Source organism: Lagopus muta, chromosome 6 (assembly GCF_023343835.1).
Source record: "Lagopus muta isolate bLagMut1 chromosome 6, bLagMut1 primary, whole genome shotgun sequence".
In the NCBI taxonomy this organism is placed as follows: domain Eukaryota; kingdom Metazoa; phylum Chordata; class Aves; order Galliformes; family Phasianidae; genus Lagopus; species Lagopus muta.
In genome coordinates this window covers 50,148,043-50,168,605 of record NC_064438.1, presented here as the reverse complement: position 1 = coordinate 50,168,605, position 20,563 = coordinate 50,148,043, and the positions used below count along the sequence as shown (strand labels likewise).

Here is a 20,563-nt window from a genome sequence, read left to right as displayed (position 1 = left end):
GTACCCCTAACTTCAGGCTGAGGTTCAGGCAGTGCTGTCTGCTAACACTAAGCATCTCTTTACAGGAAAGGTCCTGGCCTCTCCCATGAAAACTTACAAGATCATGCTGACATTGGAAATACAGAAAAATTGTAACCCTGCATGCTTAAAATTAGCAATCAGCTTTACAGAACTAATAAATGGTTCCTGAACATCCGCAGCATTGAAGTTTTACAACAGGATGGTCCCCCACACAGTAGAAATTACCATCTGCCAACAGGTCTACATACATTTGAGCTTATCGCTGAAGTGGGGAGGTCTGTCTCCAGATCTGCTACAGTCTTCCCCTATGACTTGAAGAACTCCTGAATTTCTGACTTCTTTAACATAAAGATGCAAATACTAATTGTTCATCCTAATTTACTTGAAGCCTAGTTCATCTTGGCAAAACGCTGCAATCAGAAAATCAATCTCTTACTGTATTTGATCGTAAAGCTTTACCACAACAGGAGAAAACAAAAGAGCCCAAATACATTGTAAGGCTCTACATCTCTACATCTACAAGTTCGTTCCAGGGGCCATAGCTTGTAAAAAAGAAAGAAGCACAGCAGTCAGACCGCAGCACCCGGTGCCCTTTAACAGGCCTCTCCCCATCTCTCAGCACAGCCCAAGGCCTTAAAACTTGCCTCACATCTGATCCACGACATAAAAGAGATGTAGGCATTTTAGAAAGCCTAAGTACAGGCAGAATTTGAGACCAACTGTATCTGAATCCATTTGTTCCTTTTGAGTGTTCCGTGGTTGGCTCTGTCCCCTCACCCCTTCCTCGAATGCATCTATTAAAAACCAGAACCCTTTTATTTAAAGCAGCCAACCTCTCCCATAACTCTGAAGACATTGTTCTTAACCAGACCAGCAAGCAAAGGCATCTTCACAACTGGATGACACGGGTTTTAGCACAGCAGAACTTCACTCACGAGCCTATTACAAACACCCTCCACCACCACACTCAGACCACAGGGCCCAGGACTCCAGCCATACAACCACAGAACACTGCTTGGCTGCCACACGCAGCTCAGGATGCCGAGATGCTCACCATGCGCCGGCCTCTGATTAATTGTAACGCTCGTCTCTTAATGCAGAGAGAAAACAGCCGCAGCGCTGCGAAGCTGGATCAGGAGCAGCACCAACAGGCCTCAAAGGAGACGAAGAAACGAAAGGCAGGGGTTGGTCTCTGGTTGCAGATCTGAAGGAAGGAGTTTCCTTTCCAGGCAGCTGCTGGAGGCCTGCACAGTACACGTGCAGGATAAGGAAATGAGGGTATGTTCTTGCAGCCTGGCTGTTTTGCAGGGCATTCAGGAAGCAAGCTGGTGAAAATCTGTTTATGATTATCTTTTTTGAGAGAGAGAGAGACCTTGAAGACAGATTAACTCTGTAAGAACCCTCTGAAAACACCTTCATACTCAAATACCAATTTTAAATATCCAAAGTGTGACACTGGTGCACTTTTTAGAAATAACTACATACTTCAGAGGTGAAGTAGGAACAGAGTATTTCAGAAAACATTTAATATGAAATCTTTTGGAACTTCCATCGAATACAGATTTACATAACTTATCAGAACACTGTTTCAGTTCAGACAACAAAGTGCACTGCCAGGTGAAAAAAAATACATTTGGAGGAGTGCTTGAAGTGTAGGAAGTGAAAGGATAGGTGACTCTTCACCTGAGAAAGTACAACGACTGCCCTGAAATGTTTTATTGCTATTACAAAATGAAGTTTTTTGTGGAAAAAACCATACTGAGCAGCACAGGCACGGGCAGAGCACTGAAAGCCAACTGAACTCCGACCCAACACCGGGAGTTCCAAAGCCATGGCATGACACAGAATATACAGAGAATAAAATGCAAATCCAGGAATATTTACTACATTTAACAACTACGATCATCCTTTAAACTAGCATAGTCAATATCAATGCTCAGGGAAAGAGGGGAAGTCTGCTGCCTTCACAGACCGCGGGTCACAAGAACTAACTTGCAGAACACCACGGATTTTCACCTCATGTCAGACCTGAACTGCGCACTATGAATAGCTATTAGCTCACTGCAAATTTAAAATGCAAATTTAGGCTCCAGTCTAAAGCACGCGTGAAGTACATGCTTAAGTGCTTCACCAAAATATAACCATAAAACATTAATACAAAAAGTCAAGTAGATAACGCAGGGTTTTATCTACAGAAGTCCTCGATGAAATGAACTGAGTATCAGCAGGAAACAACGCCTGAAGAAAGCTCCTGGTTCTGGTCTGCCAGCCCAAATCCAGCTCACCACAGTGGTGGTTAAGAAGCGGGGACCATCCGACAGCAGCTCGGTGTCCTACAGAAAGCTAGCTGGCCACCAGCGTCCATCGGGGCAGGTTCCACACTGCACGGCACAAGAGCAACAGCGGACTCCCTCCTCAGCAGAATCTGGAGACACAGCCGGCATGAAGCCAACAGCAACGTGCCCAGAGCCAAGCGGGAGCACGCTGAAAGAGAGCTGCAGGGAAACTTTCAGCTGCCACTACCTATGGCTGTAGTTAAGCAAGCTGGATGTTACAACAGGGGACATCAGCAGCCGAGTTTGACTGTTGGGTTTCGATACTGTGCGCACTCAGAAAGCAAAGGAAAGCACTGCCGTGGCCGCAGCAATACTTCGGAGCAGCACAGACTCGCGTATGGCGACTCGCATCAGAACTACTTGAGAGTCCTTTTGTGCTATTATCAGTCTGACCTAGCCTAAGGTGGAGAAGTCTGAAAGAAGAAGCCACTGGTTAGCGCTCAGCACACCACACTGTTCTGCAGAGGGACTGTGGAGCAACGGAAGATTACTCTTAGCTGCAATCAAAACTCTTAAGCCAGAAGGATAAAGATACAGTTTTAGTAGTTTAGCAGAAGCAGAAGAATGGAAGCATTTACCCAAATTTTAATGCACAAATCAACTACATTTTTAAAATTTGATTCAGACTTAAATAATAAATAGGTGGGCAAAATATAATGCAAGACTTACTCGGTAGAAGTGAATTTTTAATAATTTCATGAGCTCTACTTAGAAAACAGGACTAATAATGTTCACAACCGTAAATCCAAACCCTTCACACCCTTTTTTTTCCTTAACACAGCAGTGAATTGTAAACCTGCGTTTACTGGTTATCTCTTCAGTTATTTTAAATATTAACTCAAGTGTTTCCTCCTTGGCCATTTCAATTTTTAGCACCAAAATTAGCCCAAAAAGAGGTACTGGTACAGCTCCATGTGGTAAATGAATTGTTTACATATAATACTTTATATATTATACACACATACTGTACATTCACACGTCCACACAAACAGGAGGCATATTTAAATGAATATATTCTGTGTTTCAATTTGTTGTCAAAGACTTAGGAGCAATGGAAATAAAGTAGAAGGGGTAATATTTTACATAGTAGGCAACTTTAATGCTGTAGTGCACTTATAAAAAAGTCCAACTCTCCCTCCCAGCTCAGCAGCTTTGTTTTCTTTAATATCACTATTCAGAAGGATGCAGAAGTTATTGCCTAAATGTTATTCTATACATTTCCATCGGAATTCTCAAAACACTTGAAATTGCTAACTAATTTACAACTTAACTATTTTTCTCGTTACAGCTTTAACTCATTGGCAATTTTGGAAGCAATGTTTTTAAAAGCTATGGATGTTCCCGATATCCGCTTAAAGCGAACTCCGTTCAGGGACAGTCTTGGCAGTTTACACACCTCCATCTCCCACTGCACGAGGTTTTCCGCGTGCCCGTCTCCGTGGACGCAGAAAAGCAAGAAACGCTCTCTTTGTTCATAGTCACAATTATTGGCATCCAGGACCTTCCGGATTTCCCTCATCATGTCATTGGGATCCATGGAGCTGGTGGTTTTCATGCTCCACGTAAAACGCAGCGAGCGAGGCTTGGCTTCCTTGTTTTCGTCCTTCTGATCCACAGCTACATTGCGGCTGAAAGACAGCAAGGCATCAGTTAGCAGGGCGAGCCACTTCTCCCGGACAGGCGTCAGCAAAGCAAACTCACAGGCAACACACACTACGAGAGCAGTGCCTGGGGGCCCTGGCAGCGGGCAGCACCCCATCTCCCTCACTGCTGTGCAAACACACAGTAAAGATAAAGCGCCAGCCTTCGGTGCTGAAACAAAGGTAAGGCTCGATGGGAGAAACGACTGGAGGTCACTGCAATTGGGAGCGTGAGGGAAGTTACCTCACTGAGGAAAATCACACACATCAGCTGTGATTCGGTTTTAAGTCAAGTGTTGCTCCAAGTCCTACTCTTGAGTCAAGTGCCAGCCAGTTCTGGGCTGGACAGCTTTCACGCTACGAGATGTTCACTACAGAACCACCATACTGTAGGACACTGGGGCTACCTTCAACAGGGAGGAAATATTCTGTCTTTAAGCTGGTCAGTAATTTGTTTAGTATCAATCAAGTAATGTGATGGAGTCTTTTGCAGATAGAATCTATGCATGCAAGAGTCCTGGAGACCAAAATGCAGGAAGGAGAGCTGGAAGTCACTATCAAACACAACTTAACATGGTTAGTAAGCAACCAGGGCAAGAGGGTTGCTATTACTGCCACAGTTCTAAAAGACAGCAAAAATATGCCTTTGTATTTCTCATTTCCCAAGTTTGCAAGGTTTTTTTTTTGTTTTTTCTTTAAAGCTTTTCCCTTGGTAAGGAGAAATAAGGTTATACAGGAGAATGGAAAAGAAATGATCCAGAAATTTCTGGTTCACAATAATGCCTCTTCTTCCATTAAAATCAGCAGTCGCAGAGCTGAAGAATAAGGAGCTACATTTAAACATTTAAGAAAAAATGGGACAGATTTCCATTTGGAAAGTCTGCATGCACGGAAAGTCGTATCTTCAAATTTACTTGTCCCCAGGGCAAGTGACTTTAACATACTGACCATGATGCTTTCATATTTTATGAAAACACATAACCTTGTTGACCCTAAACCACACAGTTCAGGTCTCACACTGAACTTCAAAGCTCAGTTTACAGTTAAGTTAAGCTCTTCTCTATGATATTTGGCAGTGAATTTCTGCTTGCACAATGCTCTCTTCCCTCTCTGAGCATTAAGCAGGCAATTATGAAAAAGTTACATAAAAAACAACAAGGTAAAAAATAACTATTGCAAAGATAACCTGTTTCATAATTTTATATTCTATTACATTCTATTATAAAGACTCCCAGTAACTGCAAGAATAAAAGGATTATGCTATCAAATCCAGCTATATGGTTTCTCAGATGCTACATGCTCTTTGATTGCTGATGTACCATGTTTTATCTGTCAGGTTTTAATTTAATGCAGCTGCAGGAGCTGGCAAAAGGGACAGGAGGAGTAACACCAACTTTTATTCAATGCCGATTTTAGAAAGCCTTTTCTACTTGAAATGGTTGGCAGAACAAATACAAATCCAATAATTTCTAGTATTTTTAACACAAAGATTTGAGGAAGAGTTTAATATGGAAAATATTTGTGATTTTGGAGACAAAAATAAATCTTAACACCCTTCAGTGGTTATCCCACACATGTGCAGTCTCACTAGACACCACTTACCTACGGATCTACAAGACAACAGCAAATCATAAATACTAAAATGCAAAAAACACACGAGGGAGAAGGCAACAGGAAAGATGAAGGTTTAGAAACAAGCCAGTCAGTGCTTTAATAGCTGTTCTGCAGACAAAAACGCTTCTTTGTTTAGTTTCAAAGCCTTGAACAAAACAAAAGCTGCTGCCTGAAGCCACTGTGCCACATAATCAAGGGAAGAAAGGTTCAAACTCACCTAAATAACATTTGAAACAAAAATTTTACCCTCACCTTGAGCCCTCAAATCTCCCGTTCCTCTCATATTCAGTCGGGAGCCTCATTGAAAAGAACGCAGAAGCAAAAGGAAGTGGGAAAGAGAAGACAAATCTTACACTACAATATACAATATCTGAGCAGTTGCTAGAAGACACTGTAATCATACCAAAGTCGTGTTAAAATACAAAGCAACAAAGATGTAATGAACTTTCTAGATTAGAACAAGTTCAGAATATAACATCTTACCAAAGTCTATTAGCTATAGCTTTTAAAAGACCCTTAGCTATTTTTGACATCGTGTGCTTACATATTTACACTGTAGAATTCATTAAAGTTGAATGTCTGAAGTGGAAAATGTCAAATTGAAATTAAGTTATCATTTAATAACTAAGTCCTAATTATTTCAAGGTGTTTTTGTTTTGTTTTGTTTTAAAAAAAGTCATCTGGGAGTGGAAGAGTACATTTGAAAAGCAAATTGTTTAGGAACTAGTTAGGAACTAGTCCAGACAAACTGTGTTTGCACACACACCAAATCTGAAAAATTGGATATTTAAACGACACCAAGACATCTAAAGCAAACGATCAACACACATATACATTTTAACCAAAATTTAGAGGTAAATCCAAGATTTCCCATGCTGTGCTATTAATTCTCACACTGACGCATCTTCTATAGCCAAAGCAAGTTAAGCTTCCTATCCTTTTGCACTGCTTAAGGCTACATTGCTGATTGCTAATATCCCAGCATCAGGCAGAATTAAGAGGAAAGTCATCTTTCTTTACCTTCCCATTACTGCAGTACCATGGCTCCACATTATATTTATGTTAGATTGTGTGAGGTGATATAAGGCTTAATTTCCTCATTTTTTTCTTCTGAGGGGTTGGGATGAGGAAACAGGGGTCTTTGAGATCAGTGGAAACAGATAATCCTTGGTCTGTGCAGACTTGTCACAATGGAACATTACAAGAGTACCATGAGGAGCAAAATGACAACACTTATTGTGCAGCACGTGGAGGACATGGACCTGAAAATCAATGCTGCAATGTAAGTATAGGTAAGAAGATGCTGTGGCACTCATCACATTGTTCACCATAAGAACATCCAGCAAGAGCCCTGTACAACAAGGTCCTGCACAGCACAATGTAAGATGGGAACTCTGGTAGGAGACTAATGGACTAATAAAAAGCTGTAACAAGCAAAGATGATAATGAAGATGATGAGAGCACAACTGGCAAGTTCTCACCCAATTCTAGCACTTCAAAGTGTGCTTTACTGGTAGCTATTTTCATTGTAATTTTATATTCAACCTTCTCAAGGGGAAAAATTTCCACTTGTTCCTCTCAGTCACACAGGAGGGCAGCTGACCCAAAGGCTACAGCCCTGCCAATGTTCTTGAGTAGACTGACTGCAGCCCATACTTACTTTCCATTTCTGAAACTCACATTAAGTTTAAGACATCAATAGCACTGATGAACTTCTAGGCAGGTAAAAATCAAGTGCTACTCTACTACAATGAACATTGGAGAAGGTAGATACAATTCACAAACCCAAGCTTTACAACAATACTCTAAGACTGAAATGGAAAAAGGCTGGAAGAGAGAACCCCTATACCAGCAGAACACAGCTACTCCTTTCATATGTGGGAGAGATCTGCGACAGGCTTGTTTTACTGAGGAAGGCAAACAAGCGTGAATACACTGCTCAACTGAGAAATTAAAGAGTATTTGAGCTTTAGAAGAGACTGCCGTGCTCCTAGAATGTAAAAACTCATTAAGAGCTGCAAGCATTTAGAGATAATTTTACTTCCATTTTTTAATTTTCACGTTAAACTTGCCAAAGGTTGTAGAAAATGGGAGGGTAATCAGTACTCCCAACAGTGAACACTCTTACTGTTAATGGAACCCACCCAGAAAAGTTTGAGGAAAAATCCCTGTCTTTTTATGTTCTCAGACCTTTCTAGACTGAACTGTGCAGGTTCTGTAGTTTCAGAATCAAAAATAACAAAATACACACCACCTTGAAATGACAAACTCTACTCCCTTGAAACCTGTTTGGAAATCCTTCCGTTATTACGTTGTTCCATGCTCCAGTCTCCATCCATTCAGCACCAAGAACTGCACTCAGTGACTTATGCTCTCAACTATGAAACGCCAGGCCAAGATGGGGAGAGCTGTGCCAATCTCTCCAGACGCCCATTCCTTCACGAAGGAAACTGTTACAGTTGAGTTCTACAGCACAGCACTCGCACACTGGGAACATTAACTTACTGTACTGCCAGTATTGTTTGGGTAGCTCTGCAATTCCGATGCAGCCCCTTAGGCCTTCTCACTGCTGACACAAACGCCACTTCTGTGGGAACCACATATTGGTGGTTTGTGTTCACAATCTTCTGCTTTTGCTTGTGTTTTTACAGAAGTTAGTTTTATGGGCCAAGATGATCCTTGGTCTTCAGAATGGAACGAATATATAAAAAAAAAGTAGGCTCTCATTTGTCAGGCAATGCCTACACACAACCTCCTTTTTTTTTTTTCCTCCTGTTACACAGTTTGTGAACTGATTAATAAAGTAAGGCTATTTCCATATATCTGTCCTAAGTCATACTGCTTTCTGTTCTTTACATCTTTGTACATTCTTTGTTAGAAATTCAGCTAAACAGAAAATTATCTAAAAGGATACTGAAAAGCAGCAAAGAGGGCAACACTAAAACAGGAATTTATGGAAATAAAGAATAGATGCTACATTCAAATTCAGAATACAGAAAGTGATTTCTGCCGTCAGAAAAAAAGTTAGTTTTCCATGATACAGATGTGCAAGCACAGTGCATGGTGTAAGACAAATACACACATACACACAAACATATACACACATATATATATATAGTAGGTCCATGTAGTAGGCACAATATTAGGAGTAATTCTGAAAAAAGTATGACTAAGAATCTGCTTTTGTTCAGAAGGGTGGAACTAGCTGACCTTTAAGAACCCTTCCAACCCCACCTATTCTAGGATTCCTCGAAAGTAACACTGCAGTAATGCATGCATGTGGCTTACAGTAGCTCTTCCAGTACCAAAGAAAGTGAATTTAGGTAAGACTCACAGCATATGAAGTGAGAAGAAACTACCAAAAATATAACATTTTGAATTTAACACATCAGGTGCTGAGGAATATGATGCACATGTGAAACAATTTAAAAAGCACAGTCTGGTCCTGCGTAGGTGGTGTAAGACTCTGCAAATCTCTTATCCAAAAGACATATTCAATAAAATCTGCAGCAATTATTTCCACTACAGTCTAAAATTCCTGACCAGCAGTCAAAGGAACTTTTTAAAAAAATAATTAAAGTTACTTTTTTAAAGTCTCAAAGATGACGACTGGCCCTCTAGCTTCAATCTGAACTTCCACTAGCAGTTTTCGTTTTAGTTCCGAGCAACTGAATGCCGAGCTTACAAGCATTCAGTTGTGGAGGTTACACAGACCACAATTCTTTGTTTAAAAATGAATGTGACTACAGAGACAAAAGCTCCTTTTATAAAGTGGTATGTGCTCCATCGCTTGTTACGCATGGTGAGCGAGAACTATTGCCTCTGTTTAGTCTCATTTGTATACCATACTGGATGGTTCCTTTCCATAGCTACCAGTCTGTACATGTTCCTCTTCTCAAGAAAGCTGTGACGGTGTTAGCCGATCCAATAGCATCAGTTCTAAACACAGTCATGTTTGGAAGTGCCCTGATAATTATTAAAGCGGAATGGAATTTACTCGGTTAGGCAGGGATAAACCTTTAGATGATGTATAGAATAAGCCCAAACTTAAGTAGCTGTTAACATAGCTGAGGTCTCCTTATTCGAAGCACCTCCTTGAAATGGTCTGACTAATTTCAAATTGCAGAAACATGCGTAGCCTCGTAGTCTGGAAGTTAAAACAGATGAAACTTTTGGTCAACTGTCGGAAAACGGAAGAAACATTCTTTAAGGAACTCCAAAGCACAATACTGAATATCACAAGATTCTACTGGAAAAATCTGTACATGGATCAAATTTGTATTGCCAACGTTAGCAACTTCGTAATGGACTTAAAATACATAAGAATTCCCAAATTGTAAGCCTAAATTCAATCCTTTGGACTCGAAATGTAACACTTTTCAGCTTTTTCCCTTAGTTAAAAAATTAACGTAGACGTTACAGTTTATTCGTAACTCAAGTGCTCTGTTTGCAAGTCAGCTGCAATTCACTTCAGCTAAGGCATCCCATCTTAAAACAAAAATGCAAACATTTCACCTTCTTTCAATCTTCCACACAAAACAAGCTGCTGGATTCACAGCCACATTCAGTTTGCTTTCTCCTGTATCCGCTACAGACAACACATCACAGTGACAATTTAAGTACCACAGAGCAGAGAATGTCAATTTCCCTTCACTTACCTTTATTTGCTTGTAACCTTATGTTTTGAAACTTTTATCACTGTTACCAAACACCTCATTTTTCAAACATAAGCATGCTAAGTGTATTAGTACATAGAACAGAATTACTTTGGTGCTACCAACTCTATCAAAGAAAGAAGAATTCATAAGGCATGCTTAGCATCTTGTTATTCAGGTGCTGCAGACTCTTAGATATCATCACGAGTTAATGCATTGATTTATGCTTTCCTCTCAAGAAAGACAGTATTTAGTTCTCAGCAGAAAGTTTAGTTGTCAGAAAACCAAGGCTAGAAAGCCAAATCTGTTGTTAATTGCAGGAGCCACTTTTTTAAATATAAATAAATCCTACCTTTTGATAAACCTGAATGACATGTTTCTAAAAGAAATTAAGCCAAAATAATAATTAACAAAGTTTTGTACAAAGTAAACTGAAAAATCCATTTAGAGTGAAACATGCAACAGACCTCATTTAAATGCACAAAGAAATTACACTTCAATACATTCTGAGATTAGGCACATGACTTAAGGTCTGAAAAACTTTTTGGTTTTTTTTTTTTTAAAGCATTAATGTTTCCAAACTTACTTGTTTCCTGCGAAATGCACTGCCAGCAGTTACTATGAGTTACTATAGCAGTTGTGAGCATATACACTAGTTTCACTTGAAAACCAAAAATATGCAAGGCCACATAAAAAGATGTTTCTATTTAAAAGGAGTTTAAATAGAACGCAAAAACTGCAACTCCAACTATTAGCAGACCTTCAGAGCTAGGCTTCTTCCTCCCTTCATAATGCTGCCCCCCATACTGTGCTAAAAACTGCCTCAAATATTTGGCTAACTTAATGACAAAATCTGAAGCTAGTGCCTAGATCAGGACACAAGCAGTTAATTATCAAAAGGATTCTGATCTCCTACAGAGGAAACAAGAATGAAAAAGCACACTTTAATGTATTTATTTCTATTTAAAGAGAAGAAACAACTGTGTTCTTTGATGGCACTGTCTTCTTCCTAGTAGTTTGTGCATAGCATAGCTACACCAACTGCAAGAGGTCCTCCAAGTGCGCATGTAATCACCCGTAGCAGGGCTATTGTGTTAAAAATGCTTGTTATTTAATCAAGTCCAAATGGAATTCCAACTATTGTGTAAAGCACTTGGGGAAGAACTTCTTAAAGCAAACTGCACTGCAAAAGTAGAAAATGGAGGTAATGATAGAAGTTGGACTGCTGTCTGAACAAGTGAGCGTCACACTGAATGAAAAATAGTATGTTGCAGCAGCACAAGTAAAAAGTTTTACATGTTCACAGTTTGAGTGTCCACATTTGGAATGTCAGAATGGAAAATTTAGAGTATAACAAACAAAAGTACAGAACAATGTGCCAAAAAGATGCGTCTGATTTAAAACCTCACTTGACAAAAAGCAGAAGACTTTATATTAAAAAAGTAAAAATCAAGTTCATCTTTAATCTCTAAAGAGAAAAAGAAAGGAACTTTTCACAGCACACAGTCTCCCAGAGAAGCATTAGCTAAGAGTGCTGGGCAGGGTAAAACATTTACCAAAAGGCAAGGCTGTTCTGTTCAGATTTTTCCACGTGTTTATTTATTTATTTAAAGAAAATTCATTCCTTAAATTGTAATCAGCCAGCTGTGAAAAACTGGAGTTTGGCTGAACGTTATTTTGTATAGAAAACTATGAAGAAGTTACTGGGGAGTGGACACGTACAGTCCCACAACAGGAGGGAAATGGTTCAACACCATTGCCATAGACCTAAAATAAAAGCAAGCGTGCCAAGATTAGAATGATATATTCTACAAAATTTCATGAGATGAGGAGGGTACAGAAGCATTGAGATCACCTTAAAACAAAAGTAAAGAAATCCTCATTTCTGCAAACACAAGTGGTGTGGTACCTCAGTGGTCTGAAGTAGGTAATATACGAATCCACAGGTTTTAGCATTCATTAGTTCTAGCATTTGTGGGAGCTAATTTCAATCCTACACCTGTTTGAAACTAGGAGTCCAATTAGAACAAAAACAGTCAGTCCAGGAACAAGCACCTGCTTACGCCAGGCTTTGGCTACAGTAGCACATCGTCACACCAACACCAGAATCTGCATGAGCTAAGTGGTGAAACGGGATTAAAGCTTTCAGGCCTAGCAGACTACTGCCTAGACAGAAACTGCAGTACTGCCATTGCTTTAGAATGACCTGTGCTAGCACTGCTGCCAAAAATCAACTGTTCTTTTCTGCCTCTACCCTTTCACCTGTGATATTTCTACCTGTGTGGAAACAGCCAAAGAGAGAAGGACCCTGAGCTCCTAACACTGCATTAAATATCAGGACTGATATTCTAGTTTATGCCTTCTATTGAGAGATCATGCACAGTGAGCAGCTTTTGAACTGAGCTGCAACGTTTCAGCTCTGCAGCACTGGTGCCACAGACACGAAAGCAGTGAGCCCAGAATAATCAGCACAGATTGAGCCTGCGTCAGTTTTTATTCCCAGTTGATTCAATTGCTAAAAACAAATGGCTTTCTGCACTGAAAAGAACTATGAAAAAAATACACCATCACCTGATGCATTTTAAGTTGCAGACATAGTTAAATTATTGACCAGCAACTGCAGACAAAGCCTCCTACATAATGAACTTCTAAATGTTTCCATTCTCTGACAATAAGAAAGCGTTCCTGTATAGCATCACCATTTTAAAAGACGTACCTTCTTGTGAGTTTTGAAGTCAGTTTGCTGAACAGGTTAGTGGAACCCCTGGTTCGAGTCTGAGAGAGCGGCGTTGCCTCGTGGGACAGGCTGGGGGAGGCCGGGGGCCCGTTGTAGGTAGCGGTACGTCGCTCACGGAGCTGGCCGTGGAAGGTGCTCCGACTGGCCGTTCCTCTGGGGAAACGAATACGGTCAGGTGTGGTTGCACTGCTTATGCTGTGAGTTGAAGCGACAGGCGTTCTTTGATCGGGAATAGTGCTAGAGCAGAAAACAAAAAAAACCACGCTAGGACTTCTTCACGGAAGCACGACGGTTTTTGCAGGAAACACAAAACACTACGTTCTACGGTAAAAGCATAAGCAGACACTTCTATATTGGCCAGGGTTGGAAATATCAGCACTATTACAGCACTGTATGGAATCAAAATTCATAAGTTAGGATTAAAAGGCTGCTGAAACAGAAACCTACGTAGGTAGAAAAACGCAACATAAGTATCCTGGAGAAGACCAGATAAACTAGGCATTCAGTGTTTCACTGAGAGGACTGATAAAAGAATAGATGAGTAAAGTTTCCTTCCAGGAAAAAGAAGCAATAGATAACTGCAGTATCGCTCCCTTCATATTCTGTACATCTTCCAAAAACTCGCTTATTTGAACATGTCCTACAGGAAATTCTCTACAAGCGAACGGCTCCAAGCAGTGAAGTCCTTCTGAGTACAGATTACAGTTTCCTACAAACATTGACAATAGGGAATGTCCAATATGCCTAACACTAAAATAATTAGCATTTATTATTGCAGGATTATGTCACAGACAGCCTGACACACCACAAGACAAATGTAAACAAGACTAAAAATAAGGAAACACACATCTTGTGGGCAATATATACTAGAACACTCTAGGACTAAAATTCCACAGCACAAAGTTAAGAAGCAGTGGGTATAAGTTAGTTTCACAATGATTTCAGGTTCTTACATAGGCCTGAAGTTATCTGCGCCATTGTCTATTGGAGGCAACATCATCTTCGTGTGCACAGAGGCTGACATGGACATCGACTTCTGATGTCGCAGCCGAACACTGGAGAAGGATGTAGTACAAACTGAAGCAGGGCTAGCTGCGTAAGCGAACATTTCTGTCAGGCTGTGAGGGGGTTTGGGTTCAGGCAGAGGCAGAAAGAAGAACGTGATGGACCAACAACAAACTACTGCATAGAAAAAAGCAAACTTTTCCTTCTATTAACCAATCTGTGAAAAGAACATGAACTCTAATGACCCTCTTCTATGTAAACAACAGTAACTGTCCTATGTTCCTCTTAAATCACATCCTTATTATACAGAGCACTCGACATCTCTATTAAGTAATAGTTCTTACCAGTAGCATTAGGTAGTGATGACACCCTCCCACACTGCAGTGAAATACCCGTTTCCAGAAATTATCCATGTTTACAGAAATCAATGCAAGCTGGACACACATTCAAATCTTGACCTACCTAATAACCAAGGAAACTTCATGGCAAAAAAGAAACAGTATCATGACATTAAGCAAGTCCACAGAGATCCAAACAAAAAAGCTACTATTCATCAGCTGGCACATATAAGAAGAAAAGAGTAATGCTTAGTGTTCTCTGAAAGAAAAGGTGTGACTACTAGAGAGCACCTCATATTGCCTGGCTGTGAGCATCAAGCTCTTCAAGTAACCATTCAGGATTTGAAGGAGGCTATAGAGCTGGCCAGTCATCTATCAGCCATATAGTATGTTGAAATATAAAGATTTAATCTTCCTTTGGACTGAAACATTCTTCTCAGCTTTTGTATTATCTAGTAACGATGGGAATGGGAGAAATCTGAGAGGCACATTATATATTGGACCTTCAGGGCTACTGCACCATAAATCATATAGCTTACATTTGCTTTTGGAGTATGTCAATTGTAATTCCAAAATTATGTTGGAGGTTAAGAAATCAGTAATTGTCAGTGACAGCTTCATGACACTGCATGCTCGTTTCCAAGTGACTTCACTGCTTTATATACTGAAATTCATGTCCTGTTATCTCATTCTGGTATGTCTGGCTTTGGAGAAGATAACGTTAAGTTCAGCTACAAGTAGAAGACAACCCATTTATTGGGCTTAGCTCTCAAAGTTCTACTGGAAAATGCCGTAGAATTCAGACATCAGAGCTCGCTAAAACAGCAAAATTTACTGCTTTGTTGAGTCTGGAAAAGTTAAAACAGAAGAGGAATTTCACCTGAGTCATGTATGCATCTCTTTGCGCTGCTGAATCTTGTAAGATGCCAACTACAGTCTGCTAAAACCAACCTTGCAAAACAGTCCAGCTTTTACATTACACCAGAATATTAAGAAATTCTGAGGAAATGAGCATTCATCCCAAAACAATACACAAAACTGAAGTAATCCCCAAATGTGGTCACGAAGCACTCGAGCACTGCACCGCTCTACCTACTTTCCTCCTGCTCTGTTGTAAACAATAAAGGAGAAAGAATCTTTGCAACATGAGACTCGAGTTTTATTTAGCCTCATAGTTTCAGTCATCTGCCTCCAAATAAGTGGTAGCTAAAGGTATCAATCAGGTACCAGAGCACAAACTAAATCATGAGAATTCTTCATCTGAAGCTATGTTGGAAATCAGCTTCCCTGGATTACCAGCCTGGGAACATAGAAACAGCAAGCTAAAATTCATCAATTAGTGCCAAGGCTTATTAAAATCTGAGGCTGTTGTAAAAGCAATTGCCTATCATTATGAAGAGTGTTTCATGAGTCCCTAAGTGCATTAATTAATGCTTAGGGCTTTGGAGCAGAGCCAGAGTCATGTCCATCAGAATGCCTGTGTCAGCCACACAGTGTGTGGAAGTAGGGATGTGAGATTTGAAAACTCTTTTCTATCAATCTGGCTTGAGGTCTTCAAGCCTGTTTTCTTGAACATGAAATCCACTGACTATTGATTCTTGAAAGCTACCATGCTTTCAAAACAGTGCCTCCTAAGGATTATTCAACATCTAAGATAAAAACAGAACAGCTAACACTATTATTTTCACTACAGAAAGAACAGAGAATTTAAATCTGTGCATCTTGCATTTTAAAGCAAATCGCCCAAGTCTTCACCAGGTCGCAGTCAATATCTGCCTGGCTACAGAAAATCCAAAATCCAATCTGAAACAAATCATTTAAAGTAACTACTCTTGCCTTTACTCCACAAACAGACATTTTGAAAGCACAGATATTTTTTTTTTTGTTAACAAAAGGATTTTGACAAAGCATAGGTCCTACTTCAGGTATTACTTCAGAAGGAAGAAAAAACATTACAAGTTTCTGAAGTTACTTTTTGCCAAGCTGATACAACAATGATATTAGAGATATAACAAAAACACACCTGAAGAAAGGCAGAATTCATTCTGAAGAGCCAGTCTCATCAATAACCATGCTTGTTTAACCTGCATTAAAGGTCTGCATTCCATGCTATCAGCCAAGCCTTTACCCAGTTAAAGCAACAAATGTCAGACTTAGTTCTGTAAATCTCCACAAAAAGTCAGAAACTGAGTCAAAATTAACGTGCACTTCAACACCAAAGCATTTCAGACAATGAGAAGTCTCTGGTTCTAAAACAATTAGCAGTTCACTCTCACGCTCTTATCTTGTTTAACCCTATATGAAGAGTCAAGGAGGTAGTAAGCAAAAATACTTGATAAAACCTGTGATGACCTTTTTCCCAACAGTCAAAACATAAATGCTCAGACACACCAAGCGATCCAAACAGAGGTAAAGTTTGCAGGAGAAGCAAATGATGTTTTTAAGCCATTTTTTACTGTCAGTACAGTATATAAGTTACATAAGGATGACCAAGTATGGAAAGAAAACAGAATTAAAAGAGATGTCAAATATACAACGTCAACTCTGAACTTAAAACCATTACATGACAAATTAGAAAGACAATTTGCTGAGAAAGTCAAAGCTAGAGAAAAAAAAAGCATCTCCAATAGACAACTCCTTAACATTATAAAGTCACTCTTAAATTAAGGCGATACCTGAGTTTCAAGCATTCCTGGTAAATAATTACTCATAAGAATCATAAAGAATTTTTTGACAAAATACTGTAAAGATATCAGTTTAAAGATGAATAAAAGTGTTATTAACAAACCAAGAAATCAAGTAATCAAAACTAATCAAAGCTATCCTGGACAGCAAGATTTATTTTCAAAGTGAGTTGGGAAAGAAAAAAAAAAACATTTCAAATGAAATGAAGGATGGTGAACTTCAATCTAAACAAACTCGGTAACGTTAACAAGGACTAACAGATGAGACAGACACACTAAGAGACAGTACCAAATAGCTGGGCTGTACTTCACAAGACAGTTGACTGTAGGCCCAGCTGGCCAGCTAGACTTTTGGCTCTCTTGAAACTTACACTTGACTTTTTCCTTACTCACTTTCAGTTTGCAGAAAGCTAGGAGGAAGAGACAGGGTCAATGTCATGCTCTTTACCCTAGGCTACATGGGTCAAACACGAGACGGACAGATTTTGCATTCAACATCACAACTTCACCACTCTTCCTAATATGCTTTCAAAAGAAAAGGGAGAAATTCTGTGCAAAAAATTGCAAATCTTTCACCAACTTTAACATGAGCTAGAAGAAAAAAAACCTGTTTTCTCCCTATATTTCATAATGTATCCTAAAACTGGAAAGAGATAGGGAGAAAACTGGTAAGAGTAGGGGAAATGTTATACGCTCCTCCAAGCTTAAGCATTTTTGTTGGTTACTAGCAATCTCAGTGTTCTCCTGGCAACAATCAACTACTAAATTGTTACCACCTTTCAAGACTAGCAAAATTCTGTGAAGAACAGTTGGCTGGAACTTAAAACAATTCTGCCAGCCAGGAAATCTAGTAGTATTCTTCATAAGTGTTACTCTGCAGTTTATGTTCACAGATACTTATTTCCTGCAACTCTCTACAGTCATCAATACTCAGGAAAGGACAGCATGAGATGCGGCTGTGGTGCTGACACGTGAGTTAGGTGACTCCAATTACATTGCGTATTCCAGTTAGGCTTCCAGTAAAGTAATGGTAAGCCTGTTTTCACTCAAAGTATGGAGATGTCTGTGCTTCCCTTTTTGAAGATGAATTCCGTAAATACTGGGAAGCAATGAGACTACAAGGATATTGGCACTGAATATTATCAGTCCAAGACAATGGCCTGCCACTGTTTTCATCTTTGCTTAGAGAAAATTGATTATCTTCCTATAATCTTACAGAGGAAAAAGATATTCCAAACAATCACACCTGCAAGTGCAGTTTAGAATGAAATATAAAAACAGAATGGTTCAAGAGAGATATACTTTTATAGTTTGCAAGTAAATAAGCCTCTTCTGCAAGCTGATGATATTTAACCACAGGAGTTGACCACCAATTCAAGAAGAAAGCTGCACAAATATGAAACGTATTTAACTGGACATTGCGATCATTCTGTGCATAAAGACAATAAGTATTAAGCATAAGGAAAAACAAACACACAGGTATTCCACAACCAAAGATCTGTACTCACCTTTCTTTAGGAATTACACTACAGTATTACTGATTTTTAAATTAGGCATTACATTTTTTGGGGGAAATGTGAAGACAAGGGACGTACACCATAGGAAGACATTTCATATACCTGTTCTCCTTGCCATTTTGTATCACTGAATGCCTATCAGCAGTGGTTCTTTCACTACAAACGTAAGTGTTGCGCCGTGTCATTGCTCCAGGGGCAGTATTATTCTACAATTGAAAAAAACATAGGCTTGTTACTCCCCACAAAAAGACTTTTCTGGGATTAAGGCTACATATACTTGAAGGCTGTTTTATGTAATGCTACTTCTACACAGTTCTAACACAATAATTCAGTAAGTTAACTCGTTAATAGACAAACATATCCAAGTATTTTTAAAGAATAATGCAATTAAAAAAACCAGTTCTTGTATTTCATGTGGATGTCTCAAAATTAATATACCATTTAAATTACCAGTGTTCTGAAATCCAAATTTTCAGCATGTATATAATTCATAACAATAATTCATAATAATTCATACTAGAGAGAGTACTACATTATAGCCTATTTTTGAGGTACTTTACCATTTGGATAATGTACATTTCCCTTTAAGTTAAAAATAATATCCTTAGACAAGATTGGAAAAGCAAAGATTTAAGAAACAGGCATGGAAAAATTCAGTGGGAAGGTAAACATGGACTTTCAAATATTCAAATAGTATAGAACACTAGACAAGTTTTGAAAAACAGGGAAGAGCAAGTCAAATTAAAGAGACAAATCGTAGAGAATTTTAGTAAGACATTTTAAAAAATACACATATAAATACAAGCATAATACATTGAGGACAAGAAAACCAGGGGAACTTAAGCTACAGACCTTATTTGAGAGGGGAGAAAAGAAATAGAATTACTTTGCCTCTGTCTTTACAGAGAAAGAGGGTGGAGATATGCCCAAGTTGGCGGTCAATTTTCCAGGAACGACTGAGAAGCTAGGTAATTCACAGATAACAGAATTATAAAACGTTAGATGCAATTTCTTTAGGAAAAGCATGGTGGTCCAGAAAACATGCACCCCAGGTTGTAGAGGAAGTACAAGCTGGCAAGCCTTATAGCTTTTCCCCACCCCAAGAACAGAACATAACACAAACTGCATACGATTGGAAAATAGAAATAAACCTTTCAAAATTTTTCTTTAAAGAAAAGGGTCACAGGGTAAAGCAGGAAGCAAAATACACTATTGACTTTAAATGTCACTGCTGGGGAATATCTTGGAGGCTAGCTTAAGGGAATGACTAGTCAGCACCTGGATAAGCACGTGTTGAGTAAGGATGGCCACCAAGAGTCAGGCAGGGGGACTTCATGCTCAACTAACCTTTTGGAGTTCTTGAAGAATTACAGCTATGATAGGCAAGGGAAATTCAGCGGACTTTTAAAATAGCATTAAGAAAACATGTCATGAGCTGGTCACAGTAGAGCATCACGGGAAGAATGGTGAAAAAAGAAACTGAGGGAAAGGTAGTTTGAGCACAAAAGGAGAGGAGCCAAACCTTTTTTGTTTCCAAGCCTGAAATAAAACTGTTAAGTAAAATACTCTCAAGCAAATGCTCTTCCAGTGCTTTCTACACAAATGGCTTTTGCTGCTTTAAGGAAAAAAATACTGGCTCATACAGTCAGTGAGTCTCAAACAGCACAATTCCTGAGTTGCAGATTTAACAATGAAATCATCTTGTCAACTTAAAAGACAAGTGACTCGTTAGACATCTGTGTGAATGTACCAATAAAAACGTAGGGCTGAACCGTGCAATCACTTGGCATGAAAATGTAAGAAGACAATTTCAGATGAGCAGAAAGAGCTAGTAAAAGTCATCATACGTATTTAGTTGTTTCTTGGGTTTTGAAGTGTTCTTCACCAGGCATTCCTTAGGGATAGGCACTTGCCAATCATTAGAAGTCTTCCTCCTATTGCTGGTGCTTCCCTTTATATTATTCCTTACATGTCCCTCATCTTTTTCTTTGTAAAATATTGATTCTTAAACTTTGT

At 39.2% G+C, this 20,563-nt stretch overlaps 1 protein-coding gene across 10 annotated transcripts in view; it reads right to left on the bottom strand.

The window, feature by feature from the left end:
* Positions 1-2,926: 2,926 nt before the first annotated feature.
* MARK3 (microtubule affinity regulating kinase 3) overlaps positions 2,927-20,563 on the bottom strand; it is a 60,440-nt gene continuing 42,803 nt past the window's right edge. Inside the window, exons 14-19 of one of the 10 annotated variants that reach the window (XM_048947499.1) lie at positions 18,650-18,753; positions 13,957-14,121; positions 12,983-13,240; positions 10,619-10,645; positions 5,864-5,908; positions 2,927-3,985 (exon numbers count right to left, since the gene is read on the bottom strand). In XM_048947499.1, the coding sequence (XP_048803456.1) occupies positions 3,640-3,985; positions 5,864-5,908; positions 10,619-10,645; positions 12,983-13,240; positions 13,957-14,121; positions 18,650-18,753 (945 nt within the window). In that variant the 3' untranslated portion in view covers positions 2,927-3,639. The remainder of the gene's footprint in view (positions 3,986-5,863; positions 5,909-10,618; positions 10,646-12,982; positions 13,241-13,956; positions 14,122-18,649; positions 18,754-20,563) is intronic. The other 9 variants (XM_048947502.1, XM_048947500.1, XM_048947501.1 and 6 more) reach the window with 9 other exon arrangements.